The following is a 27,346-nucleotide window of genomic DNA, read 5'->3' on the forward strand; positions in this document are numbered from 1 at the left end:
TATATCATACGGCCCGCTTCTCGAAAAAGTTTTCTCCTACCTGATTTAAGCAAAATCAATGAATTTGGATATTCATTTTTCTACCAGAACTAAATAGAGATCAGTATATATTGTGGAAAAGTTATGCGCATGCATCGTCCTAGTTGGGTTCATATTCCTAAATTTATCCAAATATTTCACGTACGACGTATGCTGAAGAATGAATGAAGCCCGGTACGTCTGTGAATATCTTTACGATGTCTAACAAAAACTACTCTAACCGCATTTAACTCATCGTTACCAAATCCTATCTTTCTTGCTTCTTTTCTCCGGTTCTAAATCTCAAGAAAACAACTATGTACTGCATTTTATTGCCTAAATTTTATAGAATTTATATGATTATGATATTATAACATTAGTTATGATCACGACAGTAAGATTTCGTTCGGTGATTTTGTTGAAAAGTTTACGTCTGATTTTCATTCTCACTAAAATGTCTCAAGAAAAGGCATTTCTATCGCCGAGAAAGACATAAATATCATATCCTTTTATTTTCTAGATTTCTGAAATGTCACACTTTATGTCTTCTTAAAGATTTCTATTTTTCTTTATATCTAAGTCCCGTGCGAAACCACCAAAGGAGATTGCGTCGCAGATGATAAGAGGGGAGAAGAGATCTGTAAAAAAACTTGTTTCAGAAATCCCAGTAAGTTCATAAGTATTAATTATATTTAACACCATTTGATTTAATCACATACGGCAGCTCTTATTCTCATATTTTGTATGATCCCTCATCCTAGAATCCTTCAATAAAATGTGTTATTCTACATTACGTATGTTTTTGCAGCGCGTGTTGTTGCAAGGGCAGACGAACTGTAGATTTTTGACAGACGAACTGTAGACAGGAATTTTGCTGCGTGTTAGCTAGTTAGCTAGGGATCTGGTCTGCAACGAAGTAGACTTCCGGTTGAGCTGGCTTCGAAGAAGCAGAAGTAACTGGCGGTTGTCTCTCCGATGTACTTAAAAGAATAAATCTTTCACTAACACATTCTCGTCTCCATGAGTTTACTTGTGTACAGCTTAACAAAGCTACAACTGGTGACCTCGATGATAGAACAACAGCTCTCGCTATCGAAATAAACATGGCAAGCGATCACAAAACAACACTGTAACTACTACAATTGTGGCCTAAGAGGGCTGAGCTATGGTTCATGCAGGCGGAAGCCCAATTTAACATATACAAAATAACTGCTGACCTAACGAAATATTCGTACGCTGTAGCGGCACTGGATGAATATACGGCAATGAGGGCGCTGGACATTTTAACCGCTACCTCCAGTAAACGCACAAATATACCACATGAAATGACAGACTGGTGGATACATTCCAGCACAGCGAATGAGAAGAGGCGGCTAAAATACTGGAGGAGGAATTAGGCGATTCTAAGCCTTCGAAGTTGATGAACAAGATGTTGACATTATTCCCTCCGGGTGAGTCACCTTCCTTCTTGTTTAGGGAAATATTCCTCAGTGAATTATCGCCCCAGGTCCAGCACTGATAACTCAGACCGAGGTCAAAGGCTTGCGGCAGTCAGCGAAAGCAGCTGACAGACATTTTTTATCCAGTGGTGCTATGGTCATAGGGGTGGCCCCCGAGACATAGGGGTGGCCCCCGAGACATAGGGGTGGCCCCCAAGACATGGTTAAGCAAGATGATTTGTGCTTCTACTACACAAAGTTCGGGGGAAATGTTACGAAGTACAAACAATCATGTAATTTCAGAACCCCTTCACCATTAGTCCAGGGTAACTCCAGGGCCAGCTGCCATCGAATGCTCCGGTGGCCGGCAGATATGATCAAGTGCTCCTGTATGTCTGCAATCGGAGCTTCGGACACAGGTTCCTAATCGATACATGAGCAGAAGTCAGCGTGATTCCAGCATCGGCAAGGGGGCCTCTGTTACGAAAAGCGGGGTCAACATTTAAGAGCCGCCAACGGGTCCACAATCGAGGCGTACGCTCGCCGCATCCTTTCTCTTAACATCGGCTCACAAAAATACACATGGGTATTCACCATCGTCGGTGTCCATCAGCGGAATATCGATTCTGCAAGAAACTAGAGAGTGGCTTCGAGTATATCATAAGGAATATTTAATATTAATGGGTAACTATTATCAAATTTCAGGTAGAAGACACTAGGAAAGCTTTGTTCGTTGGCTACACATGTTTTTACAAATATCTAATTAATAAAATTAATTATGAAAATCGGAAAAAAATTGATTATGAAATATTTACCAATTTTTATTTTTAAAATCTAAATGTAGATGGTGTTAATATAGCATGTTTTTGTTTATAGCGTTCACGTGATAAATTTTGTATTATAATACCAAATGAAAAATTTAATTTTTTCTCTGATTTAGTTGTAGTTATCAATATAAGTATGCATTTATGAGTCTATAAAAGTTTACAATAGATATCATTTTTCAAGATTGTGAAAGATTTAAACCCCACTCCATAAATGTTGACAAAGTTGATATATCTGGGGTAGTCCATTCTCAATAAGACTTGAGGACATATGTACGTTTGTAATGTTCTCTTCTATGAATGTTCAGTCTTGAAATTATCCTAATACTACGAGTTACCTATCAAAATTAAATGGAAGAAGCCTCTTAAATGTTTTAGAACTTCAATATTTCAAGAAGATTAGAAAAAATAATAAAACAACCTAAAAGTCTACGCTGATGAATAGCCCCCGTCGTTGGTTGGCCTACTCAAATCATACCCTAATATTCTGAGAAAGAAATGGACGCACTGAATAATGTAGAAACGGGATAGACATGGGTGTAAAGCCTTTAATCATTAATCAGTTCAATCACTGCTGAGTGATGACTAAATAACAACAATAGCTTTTTAAAATGTGTCTTTAGATATTAAGGAAATATGTAAATAAACTTAAAACCTCAGAATCTGTAGTTCTTAATCTCTAATTGTCATATCCTTTCTATGTTTGAGACCAAAATTATGCCATATATGATAAATTAATGTTAAAAGTAGAGAGAAGAGCATTGTAGAAGTAAACTGTTTGCAAGTCGAACCTAATAGTAATACGTAGATTGATTTATTTCTCATCATTGAGATTGCTCTTTCTATGGTATGAATCTTCACCCTATGTTAATCTAAAGACGTTTGCATATTCATTAATATTAACAAAGTCTGGGCACATGGAGTAACTAAGATCACAACATAAACAATTAAATATAAGACTTCTTTTTCTGCGGTATGTTAAAAGAGAAAGTTTACTCAATAAAGATTACAAATTTATTTATTAACATTATAATTAAATAAAATTGTTTCATTTTAAAAGTATGTTCTAATCCCCGTGTACCCAGACTTTGTGGACACCCTGTATAATAAGTTAATGTTAAAAGTAGGCAGAAGAGCGTCGTACAAGTAAACTGTTTGCAAATTGAACCTAATAGTAATACGTAGATTGATTTATTTCTCATTATTGAGATTGCTCTTTATATGGTATGAATCTTTCTTCACACTATGTTCATCTGTAGACGTTTGTATAACTTAGATATTGATTAATAATAACGAAATAAATATTATGAATTGTTGTTGTAAGAAATTTTGTGATATTGTTGATGATTGATTTTTCTTCAGCTATTTGTAATCTGCTTGTGGGAACTGACTTGTTTGGAAAAGACCAAAAATACCAATGTCACTGTAACCACCTAAGTGACTGTGAGAACCAGATCTTTAGTAAATGTGAAAATGGATGCTTACTTGGATATAAAGAGCCATATTGCCAAACACGTAAGTAAAACAATAGCCTGTATTCTCGACCTGAGTGAGTTCTCATAACGTGACGTTGTGATGGTGTACAATGTGTATTATTATTGGAGGAATTAACGGTGTTATGTATGCCTACTTCTTGTATATATTGAATTTCCTCACGGTACCCAGCCCCAGCTAAAGCAGTATTATAATAAACTATATGTGATTCGAATCTTTTTTTTTTTTCTTTTAGCGGATAATCTAGAAATTCTTGTAAAAATATCCTTAATTCCCTATTATCGAGGGTGAATATTTGGATGCTACATTTATGTACTTAATATGATCATTTGGCTTATGAAATGGTTCAAATAATCCAGTATCAAGACAGAATGTAGCGTCAATAAAATCTACTCTACGATAAACCTTTCCCATAGTAATGTTTAGTCCTAAATTCTTTAGAAACCTAAAGAAATGTTTCCTATGCGTTTCTAATTGTACTTTACTATCTCTGTCCAGAAAGAATAGAGGGCCATCTCGAAATAAACCCCCTATTACCTCTGGAAAGGAAGACTGGATAAATGATAGGACATATATTCCGACTGTCTGTGTCCTGTGCAGAGTGAGATGACCCCATCGCTCTATCAATAGCATTCTCCCTATCTGATCTACTCCACAATCTACCATCAAAATCTTCTAAAGTAACTCGCGCGGCAAGTATTATATCTATTCCGCGTCGGAGCTAATTAGAATTTCTCATTCTATAAATCAGGATTTTATTGAGGAGGGTCGGGTTAAAAGTGGTGTAAAAACTCTCTATATCTAGTTGCAAGAATTTACTATTCTTGCTAATATCTAGAAGCTTAAACCATCCAACCACCTCTTGAGTATCTGACCACAAGGCTAATCTAATTTTAGGCTCAAGGGTGCGTAGTACTCTATCAATGATTTTCTTCCTAATAATCCCTATATCAGATTTAAAAGGACAAATCAATCTAAATGAGAGGTGAATTAGAATGTTATCTATATGGTATGTAATCATATGCAGGAAATGACATTGGCTATTTTGGGTAACTTTGCATTCGCTTGAGATCATAATACTCTGTTACTCCTGAGCTTGCGATCTATACTGGCACTGGATATCTTACCCTGACTTATTTCTGGATTATGTGAATGGCGTGGAGAGAAGGACATATCTGGTCGCATAGGAAGCCACCGCATCACGCATGGATGCCGCGGGCATGAACACGGTTCAACCGAACCACATGCATAATAACATCATGCTCGGGCATTGCTGACATTTTGCACGGACATTGGTCAGTGTTGGTCTTCCTCGGTCACCAGTGGATAGCCATCATGTATGTCTTATAATATATAACAGTTTGGCTCAACTACATATGATTTAAAGCTTCGTAATCGCTTAAAATATTGGTTTCAAATTTTGGCAGAGGGTCAGCTGTTTCGGTTGATGGGTTAAGTTGATTACATCGACCCCCAGTGATCAACGGGTACTTACTTTATCGACCCCAAAAGGATAAAAAGCAAAGTTGACCGTGGCGGAATTTGCACACAGATCGTGGAGACGGACAAAATACCGCTAAGCAATTTGCCCGCCGTGCTCACTTTTCTGCCAGCTCAGCGCTTTAGAAAGATAAAATGCTGTTACGCATTCTGTTCAGTGTGCATACGAACCTGCCAACTCACCGCCTTCTTTACATAAAAATATTGATCAGTGTATTCGATCTCACCATCTCACGACAAGTATAACGTAGTGATGAAAGATTTGTTTGTATTTTCGTTCACAATACAAATGTATGTGGAGGCGCAATGGCCCAGTGGTTAGGGCAGTGGACTCGCGGTCATAGGATCGCGGTTTCGATTCACTCGTTGTGAATGTTTATTGAGCGAAAACGCCTAAAAGCTCCACGAAGCTCCGGCAGGGGATGGTGGCGAACCCTGCTGTACTCTTCCACCACAACTTTCTGTCACTCTCTCATCCTGTTTCTGTTGTGCCTGTAATTCAAAGGGTCAGCCTTGTCACACTGTGTCACACTGAATATCCCTGAGAACTACGTTAAGGGTACACGTGTCTGTGGAGTGCTCAGCCACTTGCACGTTAGTTTCACGAGCAGGCTGTTCCGTTGATCGGATCAACTGGAACCCTCGACGTCGTAAGCGACGGAGTGCTTACAACAAATGTATACTGAATTGTGTATAGTCCTTCAAGTATATATATATATATATACATATATATAAATATATATACATATATATATATATATATATATATATATATATATATATATATATATATATATATATATATATATATATATATATACCAGAACTAATACTTATTATATATAAAGGATAAATGAATAAAAGAACATTTTTAGATAGTTAGTAAACTATTTCTGTAGTCGGAAGAAAATGTCTACTTTCTTAACCTTAATATTTGTTGTAATTCAAATGTAAATATCACTTTTGTTAGCTAAAATATACCACTACCTATCTGAATACTTGCTTAAGTTCCTTGATATTTGTTTCCATTTTCCGATTTTTTAGTTTAATAATCTAATATTATTTTTTCTTTATATTCAGGGAAATATCATGAATTCATAAAGAACGAGGGGAATAAGTATTCGTATTTATTTTCCTCTGATAACAAAAAGGAAGTGAAACCTCCGATTAGAATACAATTTAGAAACACATACAGATTTAATACTGTAGAAATTCACAGTCATTATACTGGTGAGAAACATTTCATATTCTAATATATTGCTGGTTATATTTTTATGACGGTAAATTGAAATTAATTTGTTTTAAAAATTTACAGTATTTAGATATTATCTATTAAATAACAATTGAAGACGCATGGCTCAGTGGCTAGAGCGTCGTTAGGTTGTGAGTTCGATTCCCGGACCGAGTTGTGTGTTGTGTTCTTGAGGAAGACACTTTATTTCACGTTGCTCCAGTTCACTCAGCTGTAGAAATGAGTTGCGACATTACCGGTGCCAAACTGTATCATGGCCTTTGCTTTCCTTTGGATAACATCAGTGGTGTGGAGAGGGGAGGCTTGTATGCATGGGCAACTGCTGGCCTTCCATAAACAGCCTTGCCCGGATTTGTGCCTGCGAGGGTAACTTTCTAGGTGCAATCCCATGGTCATTCATGACCGAAGAGGGTCTCCTATTGAATGACAATAAAATAATTTGCTTGCAACATACCAAAATATTGGTTCGAGTTGACTGTGTACACTTTTTAATGTTTATTAGAAAATTTATAATGGTCATTGCAAGTGGGCAAAATCTCTGAAATCATTGGCAATGTGATATATATTAGGACACTTTCAAGTTAACCAACACCCAGATTAGTACTGGAGGAGATATATTTTATCAACCCCCGTAGAATGAAAGGCGAAGTCGACTTCGGCGGAATTTGAAAGTAAAGCGTCGGAAGAAATGTTAGCTCGCCACGTAAAATAATATTAATAATGCAAGTACTGCAGCGTACAGGTAGATCTTTCTTTACTATTGACTCTTTCTCCCTCTTTAATATATTTATCATTTTCATGAATGTTAGCCGGTTTCGTAGCATGTTTAAGAAAAATAGTCGGTGGAATTTAATAGCCTTCTCTATTTAGACATGAAACGCGAACAATATTTAGCTGAAAGTCTACTGCGATATTCATTCTTACTCCAGTGCATGAATAACGTAAGTAAAGGGCGATCACTGCAAATTAGTACCAAAATGTAGTCATGGATCCGACTACACAGGGTGCCAAGATCACAGATAGAACCTGCTTTTTATATCATATCCACGTACAAGCCATTCCTTATATATTTCTCATATATATTTTATTACTTTATATATTTTTCTGTATATTATTTTTCACCCTTTATAATTGTGTAACTATATACGCGTGTATATATATCAAATGTGTATGTGCGTGCATATATACATGTGTACCAATATATGTATATATACGAGAGTAAACTTTGTCTGTTGCACTTGTCTCCTTCCTTCATGCATATATGTATGTATATATGTGCAGGTGTAGATGTGTTTGACAGACAGGAGGGTGTATTTGTGTATATACATATATAACTGATGTGTATATGAACACAATGATGCGCATATACATGAGTATGTGCGTGTATGCGCGTATTGTATGTATGTATGTTTACACACACACACATATATATATATATATGTTTGTATGTATATGTACACGCGTATGTGAGTATATATATATATATATATATATATATATATATATATATATATATATATTTATATATATATATTTAAATGAAATATTCAAACACTGAGATTTGAAGTTAGATGTCACTACTTGCTCATATCATCTGTGGATAAATTCAAAATTTGATGATATCACCAGTAGTAGCATTGGTGGAACGCAGTTATGATAGCTTTAAGGAGCTATGAAATATCGTAATGATGCTTAATGAGCATCTAGCTGCTAGAAATAAGAGCCAAGTCTTATATATATATATATATATATATATATATATATATATATATATATACGTGTATGTGTGTGTGAGCGTACGTATATGTATATATGTACATGTGTGTATACGCAGATTCTATGAACGCAGTTTTACTTTCCCCACGCCTATTGGAGTAATTTCCTTTTATTCAATGGTTTTTTTCATAGCGTTTTTGTTTGTCTTAATAACTGATGAGATGCCAGAGCAGACTTCAACCCCGACATCCGAAACTCTGAGTTTTATTATGACAACCAACTAATTGTCACATATTATATATATATATATATATATATATATATATATATATATTATTATTATTATTATTATTATTATTATTATTATTATTAATATTTTATTAAGCTTAATATTTACAGACATAAATTTTCTATTTTTCTGTATGTACTCTTCTCAACAGATTCAACAATGAAAGTTACCTATCCAAGTGGAATAGAATGCAAGCTACGACCAAGTGCAAGAAGGTTAATTTGCACTGGTGATGCCACGGCTGATAAACTGTATATCGATGGCATAGCCGAAGTTTATCATATTAAATTAATTGGTATGTTGATGTCTCGCTTTATAAAACGATTGTTAAATGCTTTTCCAAATGTTAAGTGCAATCATTGATAGCAAAACCTTTTATCAAACAATAATTCACCTCGCAACTTCTCTTCGAAGCAATTTTTCATCGAAGCAACTTTTAAACAAAGCAACTTTTCGCCAGATCCCTTATTACTCATCTAAACGACTTCATATTGAATTAATATTTTGCGGTTTGTAATTATTTGTAATACAAGATAAAGATTAGCTTGCTTACCAAGCACATGGTTCCGGGTTCAGTCCCACTGCGTGGCACCTTGGGCAAGTGTCTTCTACTATAGCCTCGGGCCGACCAAAGCCTTGTGAGTGGATTTGGTAGACGGAAACTGAAAGAAGCCTGTCGTATATATATATATATATATATATATATATATATATATATATATATATATCTGTGTATGTGTGTCTGTGTTTGTCCCCCCAACATCGCTTGACAACCGATGGTGGTGTGTTTACGTCCCCGTAACTTAGCATTTCGGCAAAAGAGACCGATAGAATAAGTACTAGGTATCCAAAGAAAAGTCCTGGGGTCGATTTACTCGACTAAAGGCGGTGCTCCAGCATGGCCACAGTCAAATGACTGAAACAAGTAAAAGAGTAATCAAATAATAAAAGGATGCATTTTAATACAAAATAAATTCTATAGATCAGGGGTTTTCAAACTTTTTGATTTGCGGACCCCTTTATATTTCAGGCTTTACCTTAGGGACCCCCTTATAAACGCTTATGAAATTTATACATAAATATTTGCTTAAAATAACATATATTTTTACATTTGTTTAATTAACAATATTTAACAAATAGGTTTATTGTCAATTAAAAGATTTCGATTAAAAACCATATATATAATCAAATTGCCCATAAAAATTATTTGCTGTTCACGGACCCCCTGTCTTGTCCTTGCGGACCCCCTGTGGTCCGCAGACCACAGTTTGAAAACCACTGCTATAGATCACAAATATTTGTGTAGATACATTTTTTACTCCAGTCACTGAACTGCGGTCATGCTGGGGCACTATGTAGAAAGGATTCTCGTTTTTAGTCGATTGAATCGAACTCATTGCTTATTGTCTTTTAAGCTGGGTACTTATCCTATACGTCTCTTTAACCGAGCCGCTAAGTTACCCAAACGTAAACAAACCAACGAGGATTGTCAAGCGATAGTGCGAGACTAACACAAGCATGCACAAATACACACGCACACATATATACATGGTGCGGACGGTATTTGAGGACAGCTTTATGGTTTTAAAATAATGCTTATATTATAACAGAATAAAAATGTATCTTTATAAAAATAAAATAACATAAACATAAAGCTAAATTATCAATTTAATAATTTCATTCATATTTCTTATGAGATGACCCGAAATATAATAAATATCATCTTTTGCTGATAAATTATCTGATTTGTGAGATATTAGAAGATTGAATTTTATATTCAAAGACTGTTTTATTTTAATGCTCATTTAAAAGAAACTATTTCGCTATTATCAATTTAGGATGTCCACAAGAACTGTATGGTAAAGATTGTATAAATAAATGCCATTGTTCTCGAGGGGAATCATGTGACCAAATTTCTGGAATCTGTAAAAATGGCTGCGAAGACGGATGGCGTGGAGAGAAGTGTGACAATCAAACATATGGTGAGTACATATTTGTTCAGGGTATGGGGATACTTAGATACTTAGATAGCTCTCGACCAGAATTTACCCAGGCCATAACTAACCTTACAGTAGCACCTGTGAAAACATTTAATCATGCTTCATGTTACAGTCACGCAAGTAAAGATTTTTTTTTCTTCCTTTATGCGTCTTGGCATGATTTTAAAGAGAGTAGGGCCAGTTGAGGCAAAATGGTTCTGTCTCAGTATTGATGCTGTGTAATCTGTTCTAAAATGAGTAATATAGATGTAGGTGTTATAGGTAACAGCAACAAATAAAATAAGTATTTGTAATGTGGAGTGGTGTATGGATATCCGTGGACATTACGAAATTGAGAAATTTGTGGCTAAAATATAGTATAAATTTGTATATATTCGTTGATTGGAATATTGCGTATTTACGAAAATTTGTCGATAGGATATTGTGTACTTACGATACAAAATAGTCAACAATTCAAGAATAGAAGGAATCAAAATAAGAGAGATAAATGAGGCTACGTTGTATAGATGTTGACAGTTCATCCCTTTAGTATTCAGATTTCAAACCAGGTATGAATATTTACTGCGGACCACATGACATGAATACTTATGTATTTAATATGATATAAAAACTTCGGAGCAATAAGCAGATAATATTATCTTATTGGCGCTATAGTAAGTCCTGGTTTAGTAAAGATGTAAGCTCAGCGCTTTACGCGGTGAGAATACAGTAAAATTGGCGAGTGTTTTATAAACCTCCAGTGTTTAGTTTTCTCATTTATGTTACTTGGAAAATCTGTGAATGCAAGTGGAATCGGGCTTTATTAGTCATGGTATAAATAGCTGAGACAGAGGAGTGGTATTTATTTACGTCCTTTTTTTTTTATTCCAAGTTCATTTCCACCCTTCGACTGAACTAACCTTGAATTTTCACCCTTCCAGTCAGTGTCGATAAAATACATATCAGTAATATATACTAAGATCTATGCAATAAATCCATTATTACTTATGAATTGGAGATGTGTTGTTCTCGTTCTACTTACAGAGTATATTACATTTCATATTCCAATATGTCAGCCTTTCTGGTTTTCAGATTCCTATGACTGTATCATTGATGGAGTATATTGTTGCATCGTAATGTTAATGTTTTTCGCAGTCGTCTAATTGGGGGTGAATTAATGTAGGATTAAAACAAAGATATTAATAGTCTATCAAAAGCATTCGTTAACGAGGAAATTGTACCTATATAATTTTATATTTATTAAAATTTTCCAGATAATATTTTACATCAAAATTTTTAAAATATTTACAATGTAATGTAAAGAAAAAAAGAGAAGTCGATCGTTTATGTAGTTCCTAAATGTTTTAAACGATCATGTGGGTTTATCCCAAGTTGCGGTGCATTAATAAGTTCCAATTTAGAACAAAATAAATTTGAATTTATAAGCTTCTACTTGCATATAATACAAAAACCAAATAAGAATGAATCATATAGAAATATATACTCGCATAAAAAAAAAAAATATATAAAAAAATCCCTCCCCTTGAGAGAAATTTCTCCGCCCCGCCCCTTTTATTTCTTAGAAAACCCTATTTCTCTCTGCCTCTTAAGCTACAAATAATCATAGATGGCAGATCGTGACGGCGGTAACCAGTCAAATTTCACACGAGTTTAAAATAAATTAGCGCTAAAAATTCAGGCTTATGTAGAATTGAAGAAATTTTATATAATTATAACTTTCTCGATATTCTTGACAGATTTCTATGCATATTTCCTTTATAAATGTGAAGTTTCCTGTTATAACTGCCATATCTAATTTGGTAATTTTGGGCGATACAAATTTAATATACCTTAAGTTATACACTGCATTAATCAAACACGTGATAATGCTATAAAATAGCGTGATCAGGATAAATTATCCATATAATGCAGAAAAATGCGTTGCCGGTCAGCCACGAGACTTTGAGTCTCATGGCTGGCCGGCAACGCATTTTTCTGCATTATATGGATAATTTATCTTGATCACGCTATTTTATAGCATTATCACGCGTTTGAGAAATAAATTTATTTCTGTATCTTACAATACATCTCAACGCTTCTAAAAAGAGAACAAACTTTGTTTGTTTACTTTCATCGTAAAAGTTGAACTGCATTAATATTATTATGTACAGCAAATTGGATCTATAGAAGTGCGTCATTGATACACAAAATACGCTTTCCAAATATACTGAACTAAAAAAATTAGGGATCTTTTTTAAAACGGGGGCCACATTTTTCATTAACGAAACACTTTGAAACTTGGAACACTGGTAGAGTGTGTCATATAAAACATCTTTTTCTCTTAGTCTTCTTTAAAAAAAAAGAAATCCATAAATTATTCCATGTTAAAGTTGTCGTATTTCTGTAATTTCAACCAATCACTGACGTCCATTCAGCCGATATACATTAAGTGCCGACTACATAAACAAACGATTCTGAAACAATTAACCCTAACTCTAACCCTAAACCTAACCCTAGGGTTAGGGTTAGGGTTAAAGCAAATTTAAAATGAAAAAAGCAAATAAAACGAAGAATCGTTTGTTTATGTAGTCGGCACTTAATGTATATCGGCTGAATGGACGTCAGTGATTGGTTGAAATTATCGAAATAAGACAATTTTTTACATGAAATAAATTCGAATACAAAAATATTTTTCTGTTCTATAACACAAAATAGATAAGTATACGAAGTTTGAAAGTCTTTCGGTACCAAAAACACTACGTAAAACATTAATGAAAAATGTGGCCCCCGTTTTAAAAAAGATCCAAACTTTATACTGAATATTAATTCAGGCTTCATTCTTTTCAGTTAATATTGCTCAAGGTAAACAAACGTATCAAACAAGCACTTTGGAATGGGATAAAGTAATAGCTTTACCCAATGGAAAATGTGTGAAAAATAAGATGTGGATGTCATCCGGCAAGGCAGTTGACGGTAATTTTGATCATGTTTTCGAACATATGTCATGTACACATACAACATCGGAACAAGATCCATATTGGGAAGTGACGTTGGATAAACCATACATGATATCTCAACTGAGAATATACAATCGAATGACACACTGTAAGTATTGCTAAAAATACTACTCTCGTTATTGTTGTTACTCACTTTCAATAAGTCCTGATTAAGCAAACCTCTGGTCAAAGGAATTCCAATCGTGACCATCCTATCATTTTTAAGACAGCTATGTGTGATTGGATGGACATGTTGGCGCTGCTGTTTTTAACAATTTCAGTGGCCAGTTAGAGGATTTGTCAGCTCGTATGTGTTCATTCCTGTTGAAATAGCGTATATACAGAGAATTAAAAGAACATTATAATTGTTTCGTGGAATTTGAACTGTTTTCTCTCCACCACTGATTCTATGACAATGGAAATAACTTTTGTTTGCTCTCTATTTCCACTCCACAATGGTAGAAACTTGTATTGATTGTATTGACAATATTAATGGCTATGAATTAAGAAGATCGGATCCATCCAACAAACAATCTTTTATATCTGTAATATCCCTAATGGCTCGTTCATCACTTTGAGCCAGGGACCAAGAGACATTCCTTTCAGTGGAAACATTCCCCTCCCCTGAAAGCCTAGGTCGTTACATCTGCAAGGAAGGTAAGAGCTTTGGGGATATGCAAAAGACATTGTACTTATTGACTATTTTCAAAAGAGACTCACTATCAATGGAGAGTACAGTGCCAACATGCTGAGGCAGTTACGAAATGCTATCAATAATAGACGCGCAGGAAATCTGACAAAAGTGGAGTTGTTTCATCAGGCCAATGGGCATGCACACAAGTCCTAGGTTTCAACGGCTGTTGTGCATGACTATGGCTTTGAACAATTTGAACACCCTCACTATTCTCCTGATTTGGCCCAATCTAATCCTCATCTGTTCCTCAACATGAAAAAACATGTATGGGTAGCAGTATCGCAGTGATTATGACGTCATATCCGCTGGTATTACTAGTTACTTTTGAAGTCTTCTTTAAACAGTCAAGTGTCAGCTTACCTGGAATTAAACAATGCAGTAATTAATAAGATGTGTTGAAATTAATGTATGCAAGATTTCATAACTCCAACATAGTCAGCTTATGAACTTTTCAGCCCACCCTCATAAAACGATATTCGTTATATTTTATCTTCCAGATTTTAGAGAAATTGCTATAGTTTCTAATTAAACCGAACAGTGTATAACTAATATGATTTTTACAAAGCAATACATTTCAACGTTGAATATAGCGAGGCATAAAATGAAGCGAACAAATACCTAAGCAAAGCATTACCCCATTACAAATATGCATATATACACACAATCACGAATATACATATATATACACACGAATATACATATACCTGCCCCATCACGAATATACATATATACACACCCATCACGAATATACATATATACCCCATCACGAATATACATATATACACACAAGCATATATTTTTACACACATCTATACATACCTTCATACAGTAGTACTAAAAATGCCCTAGATTATTGATTTTGTTCAATTCATTGTGTTATTGATTGTATTATTTAATTAGAAAAATTATGAAAAAGGGAAACCCTTCCCTTGGTGATCTTTTGAAATTATTTTTCTTTCGAAATTATTCTCAATATAGCTAACATCTGATTTCAGTTTTACTCTTATATTTTGATTCTAGATTTCAGGTTGAGCGGATTTAAAGTTTATCTTGGATCATCACTTTGTTTTGAGAGTACAAAAGATGAATACAAGAAACAAGTAATCTATATCAAATGTCAAAAACCAGTATATACAAGTAATGTCAAAATATCGTTAGAAGGAAAAAAGAAAGCGCTTACTCTTTGTGAAGTGGAAGTAATACGTAAGTTATGTATATCTGTTATTTCACTTTAAAAAATACTGATTTATCAGAATGGTATCCATCAATGAGTTAATAGCGCTATTGAGGATGCAGAAGAGAATATCCATCTCCACTTTACTGAAACGATTTCAGTTCAGTATTACAAGTTAAGCAAACATTTGCCAATTATACTGACATACTGCTTACCTACAGTCGCGAACTTTATATCTAATGAACAAAGTCATTAAACTGGCCATAAAACATCCTGCTGGTATTGATTAGAGTGTTGATAAACCTAATTACGATAGACATAACAAACATTTCTCCGGTTTAAGGACACAGTGTGAGACGACTGCTGTTATCGTTAGGCCTAAATCATCGAAAGGTAAATAACACCATGACCGATATCCGAAATACAGCGGAGAAGGTTAGCCACTGGATTTGGTTAAAAAGAGACGATGAGCGATGGCTAGAGAAATATTGAGCTTCGTTTTAATAATCAATTGATCTAGCAAGCGGGGCCTCATATCAGTGAGGGGGGGGCGGTGCGCATTGATGCCGTTGAGAGGTAGGCCCCGAAACGGCGCGCATTCTCTCCTGATGACCCCATACACTTGCTGGCATCCGGTATGCGAAGTTCTTGACTGGTAGCACTTGAATGTGCGAGTTGTTTGCAAGACATATATATATATATATATATATATATATATATATATATATATATATATATATATATATATATATATATATATATATGGGAGAATATACAAATAATAACAACAGACGAGGACAGGTGGTGTAAATAACAAAAGTATATATTAGTATGACGCTCGGGAATACGGAAAGTCTTTGACGTTTCGAGCTACGCTCTTCAACAGAAAGAATACGGAGACAAGGAGAAAAACACGGAGAAAAAAAATTGAATAGTGTTCAGTCAACGGTCAATCATATATATATATATATATATATATATATATATATATATATATATATATATATATATATATATATATATGTATGTATGTATGTATGTATGTATGTATGTAGGTAGGTATGTATATATATATATATATATATATATATATATTATTATTATTATTACATACTCACGAACATTCAGCCACTCATTTCATTTTCCAATGATTCGCAAAGATGACGTGTATACAAAATATTCGAATCATGTATGTGCGCTTAATTTTTCAGGTCATTAAAACATTACTCTGTACTTTTTTCTTCAAGAACTAAAATTTTGGAGTAGGGGTCTAGTCAATTACATCAACCCCACTGTTTGACCGGCACTTATTTTTTTCTCTCCGAAAAGTAAAAATTGACCCCGCCGGAATTTGTACTCAAAACGTAAAGACGGACAATATGCCATTACGCATTTTGTCCGGCGTTATAATGATGAACTGAATGCAGATGTTGTAGATTCATAGTCATCAGTTTATATAATTATACATGTAATATTTGATGTGCCATTGACATGAAGAGACACTCCAATTATTAAATTTAAACCGTAATCATTCTATGAAATATTATTGCAACTGAATATTAGATACTAACGTTAGTGAAATACATACAATTACCATAATATTCTTTTTTTTTTTTTCATTTTTGTTATTGCAGAATGTGTTCCTGGATTCTATGGAGATATGTGTATGGAACGTTGTGAATTGTGTGTAGGTTCTAAATGTGATCAAGTCACGGGACATTGTGAGGAAGGTTGCATCACGGGATATGTCTGGGACAATAATTCCAAGAGATGCAAAGGTTAGATAAAACTATTAATCTCCTGTATATATATTTTTTTTTTGCCGGTCTACATACGTATTAGCCGGTCGCTTAAACCGGCTTTCTTTTATTGAAAATCCCAGATTCTCCAGATTCCCCCGATTCTCCTTTAAGCATTTACTAACAAAACCTAGTGCTCCAATTATTATTGATAAGAATATGAAATCACAATGCATGCATGTATGTATGTATATATGTATGTATGTATGTATTCTTGTATATACTGAGGTATATTTGGTATCGTGAGCTATGTACATCAAGCATGGTACTCAAAGGGCTGTTTATATATATATATTTTTTTCTGTAGTTTCAGTTCAGAGATGCGGCCATGCTGATGCACCGCCGTTAAAAATGAACAACCTTAATCGATTTTCGAATCTTATTGGGTTCTCATCAGAGGCGTCTACAACATTCTGACAGTCTCCATGTATATATATATATATATATATATATATATATATATATATATATATATATATATATATATATATATATATATATATATATATATTTATTTATTTATATTCATATATATTTATATATATATATATATATATATATATATATATTTATTTATTTATTTATTTATATTCATATATATATATATATATATATATATATATATATATATAATTATTTATTTATTTATATTCATATATATATATATATATATATATATATATTTATTTATTTATATTCATATATGTATATATATATATTTATATATATATATATATATATATATATATATATATATATATATATATATATATATATATATATTTATTTATTTATTTATTTATATTCATATATATATATATATATATATATATATATATATATATATATATAATTATTTATTTATTTATATTCATATATATATATATATATATATATATATATATATATATATATATATATATATATATATATATATATATATATTTATATATATTTATATTTACATGTATATATACAGGGTGTTCGCCTCCTCTCCTCGGCGCTGGTACTTCACTCTCCTTTTCCTCAACCTCCACTGATAGTGGAGCACCAGCCACTTTCTCACTCTCTTGTCTCTCTTTAGCCTTCTCAGGTGGTGGAGGATAATCCGCTCTAATGTGGCCTTTTAGGTCATATTTATAGCACCGCGGAATCCTCCCTTCCATTCTGACTACCATATTTTCTTTATCTTCTTTATCTTCCACTGCAACTTGTACCACCATATAAAGTCTTTGTTCTTACCAGTTCTTGTGGAGTGACCTGGTGGCCGGGAAGACCACAACCTTCTTCTCCATGCCTAGCCAGGCTACATCCACTTCTGGGAGTATGTCCTCCACCCTAACCTTGGAAGCACGTCTCCCGAGTTATACGGGTAGAACCACTTCATCAGTTCTCAGCATTGTTGCCGAGTGCAGCCTGACAGTAACTACCTCCTGAAACCGCACCTCCACTGTTCCAAATTTTCTACCTCTGGTGAGGTAGGTAATTCCCTGTCAGAGTGGTCTAAGTGCCTTTTCTATTCGAGCCATTGACATGGTCTCAATTTACCTGGCTGCCACCGAATACGTTCTGTAAATTATTGTCTTCTCACTTGTTTACTTCAAAACTTATTTGGGAGATAATACCTTCACTTCGTTCCCCTCCATTTTAAGCATTCCCTTGAACTTGCTCACATCTTCCAGCCTCACTTCTTCGCTTCTTTCTTTCTTCAACTCTGTAAAACTCTTTGTCTCCATTGCTTCGTCTGTCTTCAAACACTCCACCATTTCTTCCTCAGACGACACAAAGTCTGAAGAAGGGCGGTTTACAAAGTCTGAAGCAGAGCAATTCAAATTTTAGCAACTCCTCACCCGACGCCCCTCCATTAAACAAAAGGGAAAACGTCGCACCGCCAAGACAACCAAATAACACGTGTGTTACACTCAAAATCCACAATCCAACTGACAAACGCTATACCGGAAGCAAGCTTCTTACCACACAACTACGCTTATGTGTATATGTGTGTGTCTGTGCGTGTGTGTGTGCGTGCGTGTGTGAGTGCATGTGTGTCTGTGTGTACATATATATGTATATACATGTATGTGTAAGTATGTATTTGTATGCATATTAACAATACATTTTTCAATTTCCAGAAAAATCGAAGTTGAAAATCCTGATAGTTGCAGGGATTCTGGTCGCCCTACTCATGGGAATGGCCGCTGGAATTTGGTGTTGGTATGTGAATATGTACTTGCTTTTTGTTTTGTTTTGTTTTCTGTATTACTTCATTTTTAAATGTGAATAATGTAGTTGAATGAACACTATATTTTGAGTTACTGCCTTACTGTCCGAGATTTTCGGTTATTAAAATATAAGAATCGGTCATAATCCATAATCCATACAATCTGATCTTTATAAATATATATATATATATATATAGATATATATATATATAATCATGTAGAGAATGGAGAAACAAACATGGGAAGAAGCAGGTCGATTGCGCTAGTTAGCCATTAATTTAATCAATTAGGTAGAGATTATGTAATGTTACACATATATATATTTTCTCCAATTTCCATGTTTATCAATACGTTATTAATCTTTATGATAGTATTAATTGCTCTAATTGCCCTGTTATTATATTAAATTCTAAATTAACATTCGCAGTAACAATTGTTATAATAGACTGAGCAATTTGGCACCAACATATTAAAAAATTGTATTTTATTTTGTAATTTTGGGAGGATGAAACTAAACTTTGCCTCGGTGATATTTCAACATGGATAGTTGCGATTCAAAATTGCAAACTGTAAATTATTACACCCAATCCTCGGCCTTGCCTACATCGCTTATATCTAATATTAGTGTTTCAGGAATATGAAGCGAAAAAAATCTATATGATAAGGGGCTGAATAATGTTGATGTAGTGAAATCAATATTAAGTTTATATTGACAGTGTATTTGGAAATCATTTCAACAATCAAGAAAATATTTATTGGTGTAGTATGCAACAGTGTTTAAAGTATATCATGGAATAAAGCATTTCTTTCAGCGAATATAACTGAAAAATCTAGGTTAGATGTTATCTGGGATGAGTTGTCTTTCCTCTTTATAAAAGTTACATCGGCTATTTTCTCTCCTTTATGAATATGACACTTAGTCAAACAAAGTAGAAGCACGGTGACTTAGTATATAATGTACCTGCTCAATAATATCTTCATTTTTAATATTTTCTCTTGGTTCAAAACTTTTGAAATAGATCTTCCCCATTGGATCGAATCCACTTCACGCCTGCAAGAGTCCTACTTCATGGCGAGGAGAGTGATGTAGGAATCTTGCAGGCGTGAAGTGGATTCGATCCACTATACCCAAATTTGAATTAACACTGCGTCAGAACTTTTCCCGCGGTGGAACAACGGTTTTGATCTGACAGCAGTTAGATATGCCCCAGACGCCTTTAGCTAGGCCGAAGCGGTGTCTCCACCACTTGACCCTTGCTGACCTCTTCTACTCCATCAAATCTAGAATAGAGATAAACAAGACTACCCTTCTCGATAGCTATAAAAACAGGAGACCTCCAAGCAAAGTTTCCTTTTTAGTCACCAGTCGGTGACGACTCAACAGCTTAGTCACCAGTCGGTGACGACTGGACATCTGGAGCCATGGACACAAGCAGGCGGCCCCTAAAAGACAAACGGTCAGAGGGAGAAAGAAGTTTACTGTCAGCCACTGTGAGACAACATCGCACACCTTATAACTAATACGAGCTCGCATCCTTTTCTCTTTAACACTACCATCTCTCTCTATATATAAATACTACTATCAAAAAGCGTACATACAGATACAGGCCGAAATTCTTTACCTTGCATGCTTTACGTATAAACTGTTATACTATTACACTAACCTACCCGTCGTGGTATGTCAACTATCAAAGTAACGGTAAATAAATCTTTTCTTAAAAAATGTTGATCATCTTCATCGTTCATCTTATAACCAGTACAATTGGTAAATAATACTTATCGTTACAATGGGTGGCACATCGACTACACAACACAAAAACATCAACCGTTACACTCTCAATAATAATAAATTTTACGAGGTAGCTTTACAAAACCATAAAATAAATTATGAAAGAACCTTATGCTCTGGCAGCTAAGTGGGCGATACAGAAACATGAAACATGTATAAGATGTTAAACTGAGAGCATTAAGGGTACACATTTGTATCTGATCGTGTGTGCGTGTTTATAGGTAAAATGTTGACACATACTGGTTTCGAATTTCGGCACACGGCTAACAATTTCGGAGCAAAGGGTAATTCGATTTCATCGACAACATTGTATGACTGGTACGCATTTTATCGACGCAAAATGATGCAAGGCAATGTTGACGTTGGCGGAATTTGAACTTAGAACGTAAAGACAGACAGAATGCCCGGCGTGCCAACGATTTTGCTAGCTCATCGCTTTGCAATCTTGACACATATCATTAATAATTATGGTTTGTTACATTGGCACCGTAATATAACCGGACATGGCATAGGTGTAGCGAGTAAGAATAGTTTCCACAACTAAGATAGGTTTATTTAACGTTTATTTTTTTATTAACCTGGCAGCGATGAAAAGTCAACTCATATCTGTTGGTAACTGAATAAATTCTGAACGTATAGCATTGAAAATAATGACAACAAGGACGTTAGGCCACCCTACGTATTTAATAATGTTTAAAATAACGATATTCCATATAGGATCAGAATTTAATCATGGAGCAATAAATATTCTTGTGTTGGCAATATTTCACTCGTAAAATTTCGGAAATAAATAAAAGAGTATTAAACTACAAATAATGAGTCACACAACTGGTTTGCCGTGTGAAAGTGAAGGCCTTGGTGTTCGTTTTTTAATTATTTTAATTTATTAACATAAACTTACGTGAAGTGTATCAATATTAATAAAACTTTGTACGTTACTTGAAAGTGCATATTATTCTTCGTTTGTTTTAATCAGAGAATCACATTGGTGATTACACACTAGTAGTTCATGAAATATTTCTCTATTTCAATAGGGTAAAAAGGCCAGTGGCAAAAGGTGGTGACAGAATTCGCGAAGTATCGATAAAAAGGTATTCAGAAGCCATTACTGACTATAGAGGTAGGTTTATTAACTCGAACTGTTTCTTCAACAATACTTTCACTGAATGTTTCACATTTCCACATGGCAAGCAAAAAGAATCTGATTTCTGTAGGATGTTTGCGAACCAAATATATATATATATATATATATATATATATATATATATATATATATAAAGGGCATTAACTGTGTATCAATGCCTCATGCTATCGAGGGACTAAATAAGTATAAAAAAATACCAAAAATAAGCAACATATTTACCGAAAGCGAGGGAATGCAGCTTTTCAAAATTTATCTCTTAAAAACATTTAACTCAACGGTAGACCACTGGTTTCTCAATCAAATACAGAAAAAACTGTGAAGTAACCTGTATTCTTTTGTTCATCAGTACACATATGGTCAAGATATATAAAAATAAACAAGAATCACCTACCATGATGTAGCCATCACAGCAACGATGACTTTTGTTCACAATTATATATCCCTGAAAGAGATTTGAATTTATCCAGTTGCATCTCGGTAACATGTGCTTATACAGAATGATATTCAGCACTGAATATATTCTAATTATTTATAATATAATATAGGATAAATTCTTTATAAGAATTTATCAAGTAGTCAGCGTGAAAAAACCTCATAATGAAAAAATTAACGAAAAATTTCGTAATGAAAAAATTCATCGTTTCTTCATAGATATATTTAATTATATATAAAGGGCATTAACTGTGTATCAATGCCTCATGCTATCGAGGGACTAAATAAGTAAAAAAAAAAACTACCAAAAATAAGCAACATATTTACCGAAAGTGAGGGAATGCAGCTTTTCAAAACTTATGTTGCTTATTTTTGGTAGTTTTTTTTACTTATTTAGTCCCTCGATAGCATGAGGCATTGATACACAGTTAATGCCCTTTATATATAATTAAATATATCTATGAAGAAACGATGAATTTTTTCATTACGAAATTTTTCGTTATTTTTTTCATTATGAGGTTTTTTCACGCTGACTACTTGATAAATTCTTATAAAGAATTTATCCTATATTATATTATATATATGTGTGTGTGTGTGTGTGTGTGTGTGTGTGTGTGTGTGTGTGTGTGTGTATAAATAGATAGATAGATAGATAGATAGATAGATAGATAGATAGATAGATAGAACAAATATCCGTCGAATGTAAATAATGTATAGTGGAGGCGCAATGGCCCAGTGGTTAGGGTAGCGGACTCGCGGTCATAGGATCGCGGTTTCGATTCTCAGACAGGGCGTTGTGAGTGTTTATTGAGAGAAAACACCTAAAGCTCCACGAGGCTCTGGCAGGGGATGGTGGCGAACCCTGCTGTACTCTTCCACCACAACTTTCTCTCACTCTTTCATCCTGTTTCTGTTGTACCTGTATTTCAAAGGGCCAGCTTTGTCACACTGTGTCACGCTGAATATCCCCGAGAACTACGTTAAGGGTACACGTGTCTATGGAGTGCTCAGCCACTTGCACGTTAATTTCACGATCAGGCTGTTCTGTTGATCGGATCAACTGGAACCCTCGACGTCGTAAGCGACGGAGTGCCAGCACAAACAATATATATATATATATATATATATATATATATATATATATATATATATATATATATATATATATATAGAAGGTTAGATTTTTGTATAAACTACTTACATCTCATTTTATTTTATTAACATACCTCTTATTGTTAAAATATTGGTTAAACTAATATTGATATCTGTATAACTATACTGATACTCTATTCAGACTAAAGAAAAAAACCCTATTTGACCTATATACCTAGGGTTTTAATTCCTCAACATTTTGATAGTAGTAAAATGACCTGATACCACCCTGACCAGGGAAACCTTTATAATCAAATACATTTATACTTACATAATACTTACACCATACATAATACTTACACCTTCCCTTTCCTTAGAAGTAATTGTCCCTTATGCTAGAACCACTAGATAAGAAACAATAAAATCAGAGACAGTTAGAATTTTTGCCTAGAATCAATTACTAGCCTGATAGACTCGGCTATGTCAAGATGAATTTATGTATTCTTCCTCGCATTTGGATTTTTATGTATTCTTCCTCCCACTTGGATTTGAAATGTTGCCACAATTATAATATGTCTATTCTACTGTAATTTTCTGCATTTTCGTGCAGCTGAAGATTGCTCTACATATTGCATTTAATGTAATGCTCGCATTACTTAAATAAATGGAGTAGCATGAAACGTGCGTACTGCAATCATCTTTGAAATCCGTGTTGCTTATTTTGATTTTATATATATATATATATATATATATATATATATATATATACGAGATTTTAAGTGTGCGCAAATTTGTGTATGTGTGTGCAAGAGTTCGTATTTCTACTTCATAACTATTTATATTAGAATATTTGCGCAATTCTTTCTTATTAATATTTATTATCATTTATCTCTGCAGAAATACCATTGAACGAAAACCAAAGTATATACATCCCCATGGCCAGTTCTTCGTTAAAGCTAAACCTACTGACATATGTTGCTCAGAAAAAGCAGGAGGTTGAACCCTTTATTAAGGAATTCTTGGTCAGTGACTGTCTTTCGTGAATATTTTAACAGTTTTTGTTTATTCGTAAACCATTTTATTGTTATCAATGTCATTATTTATAAGTTAATGTTTTATTTCAGAGTAATGTGATAGTTTATTTTTAGTTATGTATTATTTGCTATATTGTTAGCCCTGAGTTACTATAATGTCATGTGTGTGTGTGTGTGTGTGTGTGTGTGTGTGTGTGTGTGTGTGTGTGTGTGTGTGTGTGTGTGTGTGTGTGTGTGTGTGTGTGTGTGTGTGTGTGTGTGTGCTCATTCAATATCACCAGCGCCCACTCCACCCAAAAGAAGCGTGTCAAGTGAAATCCAATGTCAAAGTGATTGTGATTTTCTCCCTTGATGCGAAAGGAATTAAACACACAGAATTTGTTCTTCCTTGTGGGACTGATTACAAGTTCTGAAGCGTTTGCGAGACGTGGTGAGACGAAAACGCCCCGACCAATGGCAAAGTGGAGCGTGGTTATTTCATCATGACAATGCGCCTGCAGATTTTGACCAAACATGATTCTGCTTACCCACTCTCCCTATTCACCCGATTTTGCTCCCTGCAATTTTTTTTTGTTTCGCCGAATGAAAAGGCCCTTAAAGCAAAACGTTTTGCAGATGTGGAAGAGGTGGGAAAAGAGTTCTAGGACTGCTTCAAGCAGTGGAAAACGCGTCTGGACCAATGCATTGCTTCTAACAGAGAATACTTTGAAGACAGACGATGAAAGTTTAAGCATGTAAAACTAAGTGAATAAAATGACACTGCAAAATTCCACTTTCTTTTGGGTAACCCTTGTAAGTTAGATATCAATATTAGCACAGTATTAATGCCATTATTAGTAGCAGAGCGTCACATAATAATGACAGTAGTCTCTCATTAATATCTTATTACTACTATGTCAGCAGTGTGGGACTAAATAAGATTATTAGTTGTCAATCACTATATTATTAGTACTGCTCTATTCGGTATATTGTAAATATTGTGTTATAAAAGGGAGCACTCCGTCGGTTACGAAGACGAGGGTCCCAGCTGACACGAGCAACGGAACAGTTTTTTCGTGAAATTAACGTGCAAGGGGCTGAGCACTCCACAGACACGTGTACACTTAACGTGGTTCTGTGTTGATAGGACTGTATTATTTACTCTAGTGTTAATAATATGCCTTTTGTTAGTAGTTAATACTTTCTTACTAAACGTATCACTTCTGTGACATTGACGGTGCGCTGGCAAAATCGTTACTGCATCGGAAAAAACTGTTTTGCGTTATTTCATCGAACTCTTTACATTCTGAGTTCAAATCCCACAGCAATCATCTTTGATCTTTTCGGAGACGATAAAATAAAATAGCAATCAAATATTGGGAGCTAGAGTATCGACTTATCCACTCCCAACAAAACTGCTGCTCTTGTGCCCAGATCAAAGACCATTGTGTCGCTAAGTATATTGTTAATAACTTTTAGCTAATTATATTGCGAGTAGTGTATTTTTTAATTACTGTTACTAGATTCTTAATAATGTGTCGCTAATGATGATGTTATTTATGAACGATCTTCTGTAATTTAGTCTTGTTATTTATGTTATTGCTAACACTGTGAGGCTCTCATTTTCCTATATTCACAGAGGCTGCCAAAGCCCTTATCACTGGCTTATAATGAAGGAATGAAACCTGAGAATGCAAAGAAGAATCAGTGTAAAACTATACTTCCATGTAAATACTGATTTCTTTCATATATTGTAAAGCCTCGTATTCGCTATACAATTGAAAACAAATTAAATAAAATGTATGCCTTTGTTATGTCCTGAAAATGTAGCTTTCCTTCCAACTCAGCAAATATTCATCTTTCTAACAATAACGGAATTGATACAGAGACTTGTGGTGAACATTGACGAGAAATCATAATAATTTTAACGGGAAATATTTCGAAACACTTGAAAAATGAAAGAAGAATTTTTGAAAAAAAAAATCAACAAATCTCTTCCATTATGTAACACTTCTAAGGCTGTGACCTGGCAGTATCATTGCATTGGACGAAATACTTAGCGGTATTTTGCCCGTCGCTACGTTCTGAGTTCAAATTCCGCCGTGGCTGACTTTGTCTTTCATCCTTCGGGATCGATAAATTAAATACCAGTGAAACACTAGAATTGATGTATCGACTAGTCCCCTCCCACAAAATTTCAAGGTCTTGTGCCTTCAGTAGAAAGGTTTATGTAATATTTCTATGTTCGAAGTAAATTACCTAATCTAGACTACCTCATTTATATATTTTTCAATTTAAACTCCGAGTAAAGCTGGTAAGTAATGATATGCAGAGAAATAGATATAACGTTATGATAAGAGCGACAGAAAGTGAAAGTGAAAGTGGATATATGAGAAATACCTACAAACACATTTAAATGCTTCTTTTAAATACTTTTGTAACCTCTATGAATGGGGAGATTTATGCTTGGTGAGTCCTTG

At 34.2% G+C, this 27,346-nt stretch overlaps 1 protein-coding gene across 2 annotated transcripts in view; it reads left to right on the top strand.

Annotated features, from left to right (window-relative positions):
* LOC106883354 (receptor-type tyrosine-protein phosphatase C) overlaps nucleotides 1-27,346 on the top strand; it is a 59,613-nt gene that overhangs the window by 7,508 nt on the left and 24,759 nt on the right. For both annotated transcript variants that reach the window (XM_089346231.1, XM_089346230.1), the window contains exons 2-13: nucleotides 599-685; nucleotides 3,644-3,796; nucleotides 6,356-6,505; nucleotides 8,684-8,827; nucleotides 10,371-10,514; nucleotides 13,359-13,616; nucleotides 15,222-15,404; nucleotides 17,010-17,153; nucleotides 19,307-19,388; nucleotides 22,220-22,305; nucleotides 24,751-24,875; nucleotides 26,506-26,593. In XM_089346231.1, coding sequence (XP_089202357.1) covers nucleotides 599-685; nucleotides 3,644-3,796; nucleotides 6,356-6,505; nucleotides 8,684-8,827; nucleotides 10,371-10,514; nucleotides 13,359-13,616; nucleotides 15,222-15,404; nucleotides 17,010-17,153; nucleotides 19,307-19,388; nucleotides 22,220-22,305; nucleotides 24,751-24,875; nucleotides 26,506-26,593 — 1,644 coding nt within the window. The remainder of the gene's footprint in view (nucleotides 1-598; nucleotides 686-3,643; nucleotides 3,797-6,355; nucleotides 6,506-8,683; nucleotides 8,828-10,370; nucleotides 10,515-13,358; nucleotides 13,617-15,221; nucleotides 15,405-17,009; nucleotides 17,154-19,306; nucleotides 19,389-22,219; nucleotides 22,306-24,750; nucleotides 24,876-26,505; nucleotides 26,594-27,346) is intronic.

The sequence above is a fragment of the Octopus bimaculoides genome, chromosome 30 (genome assembly GCF_046866305.1).
Source record: "Octopus bimaculoides isolate indiv1 chromosome 30, ASM4686630v1, whole genome shotgun sequence".
Lineage (NCBI taxonomy): Eukaryota > Metazoa > Mollusca > Cephalopoda > Octopoda > Octopodidae > Octopus > Octopus bimaculoides.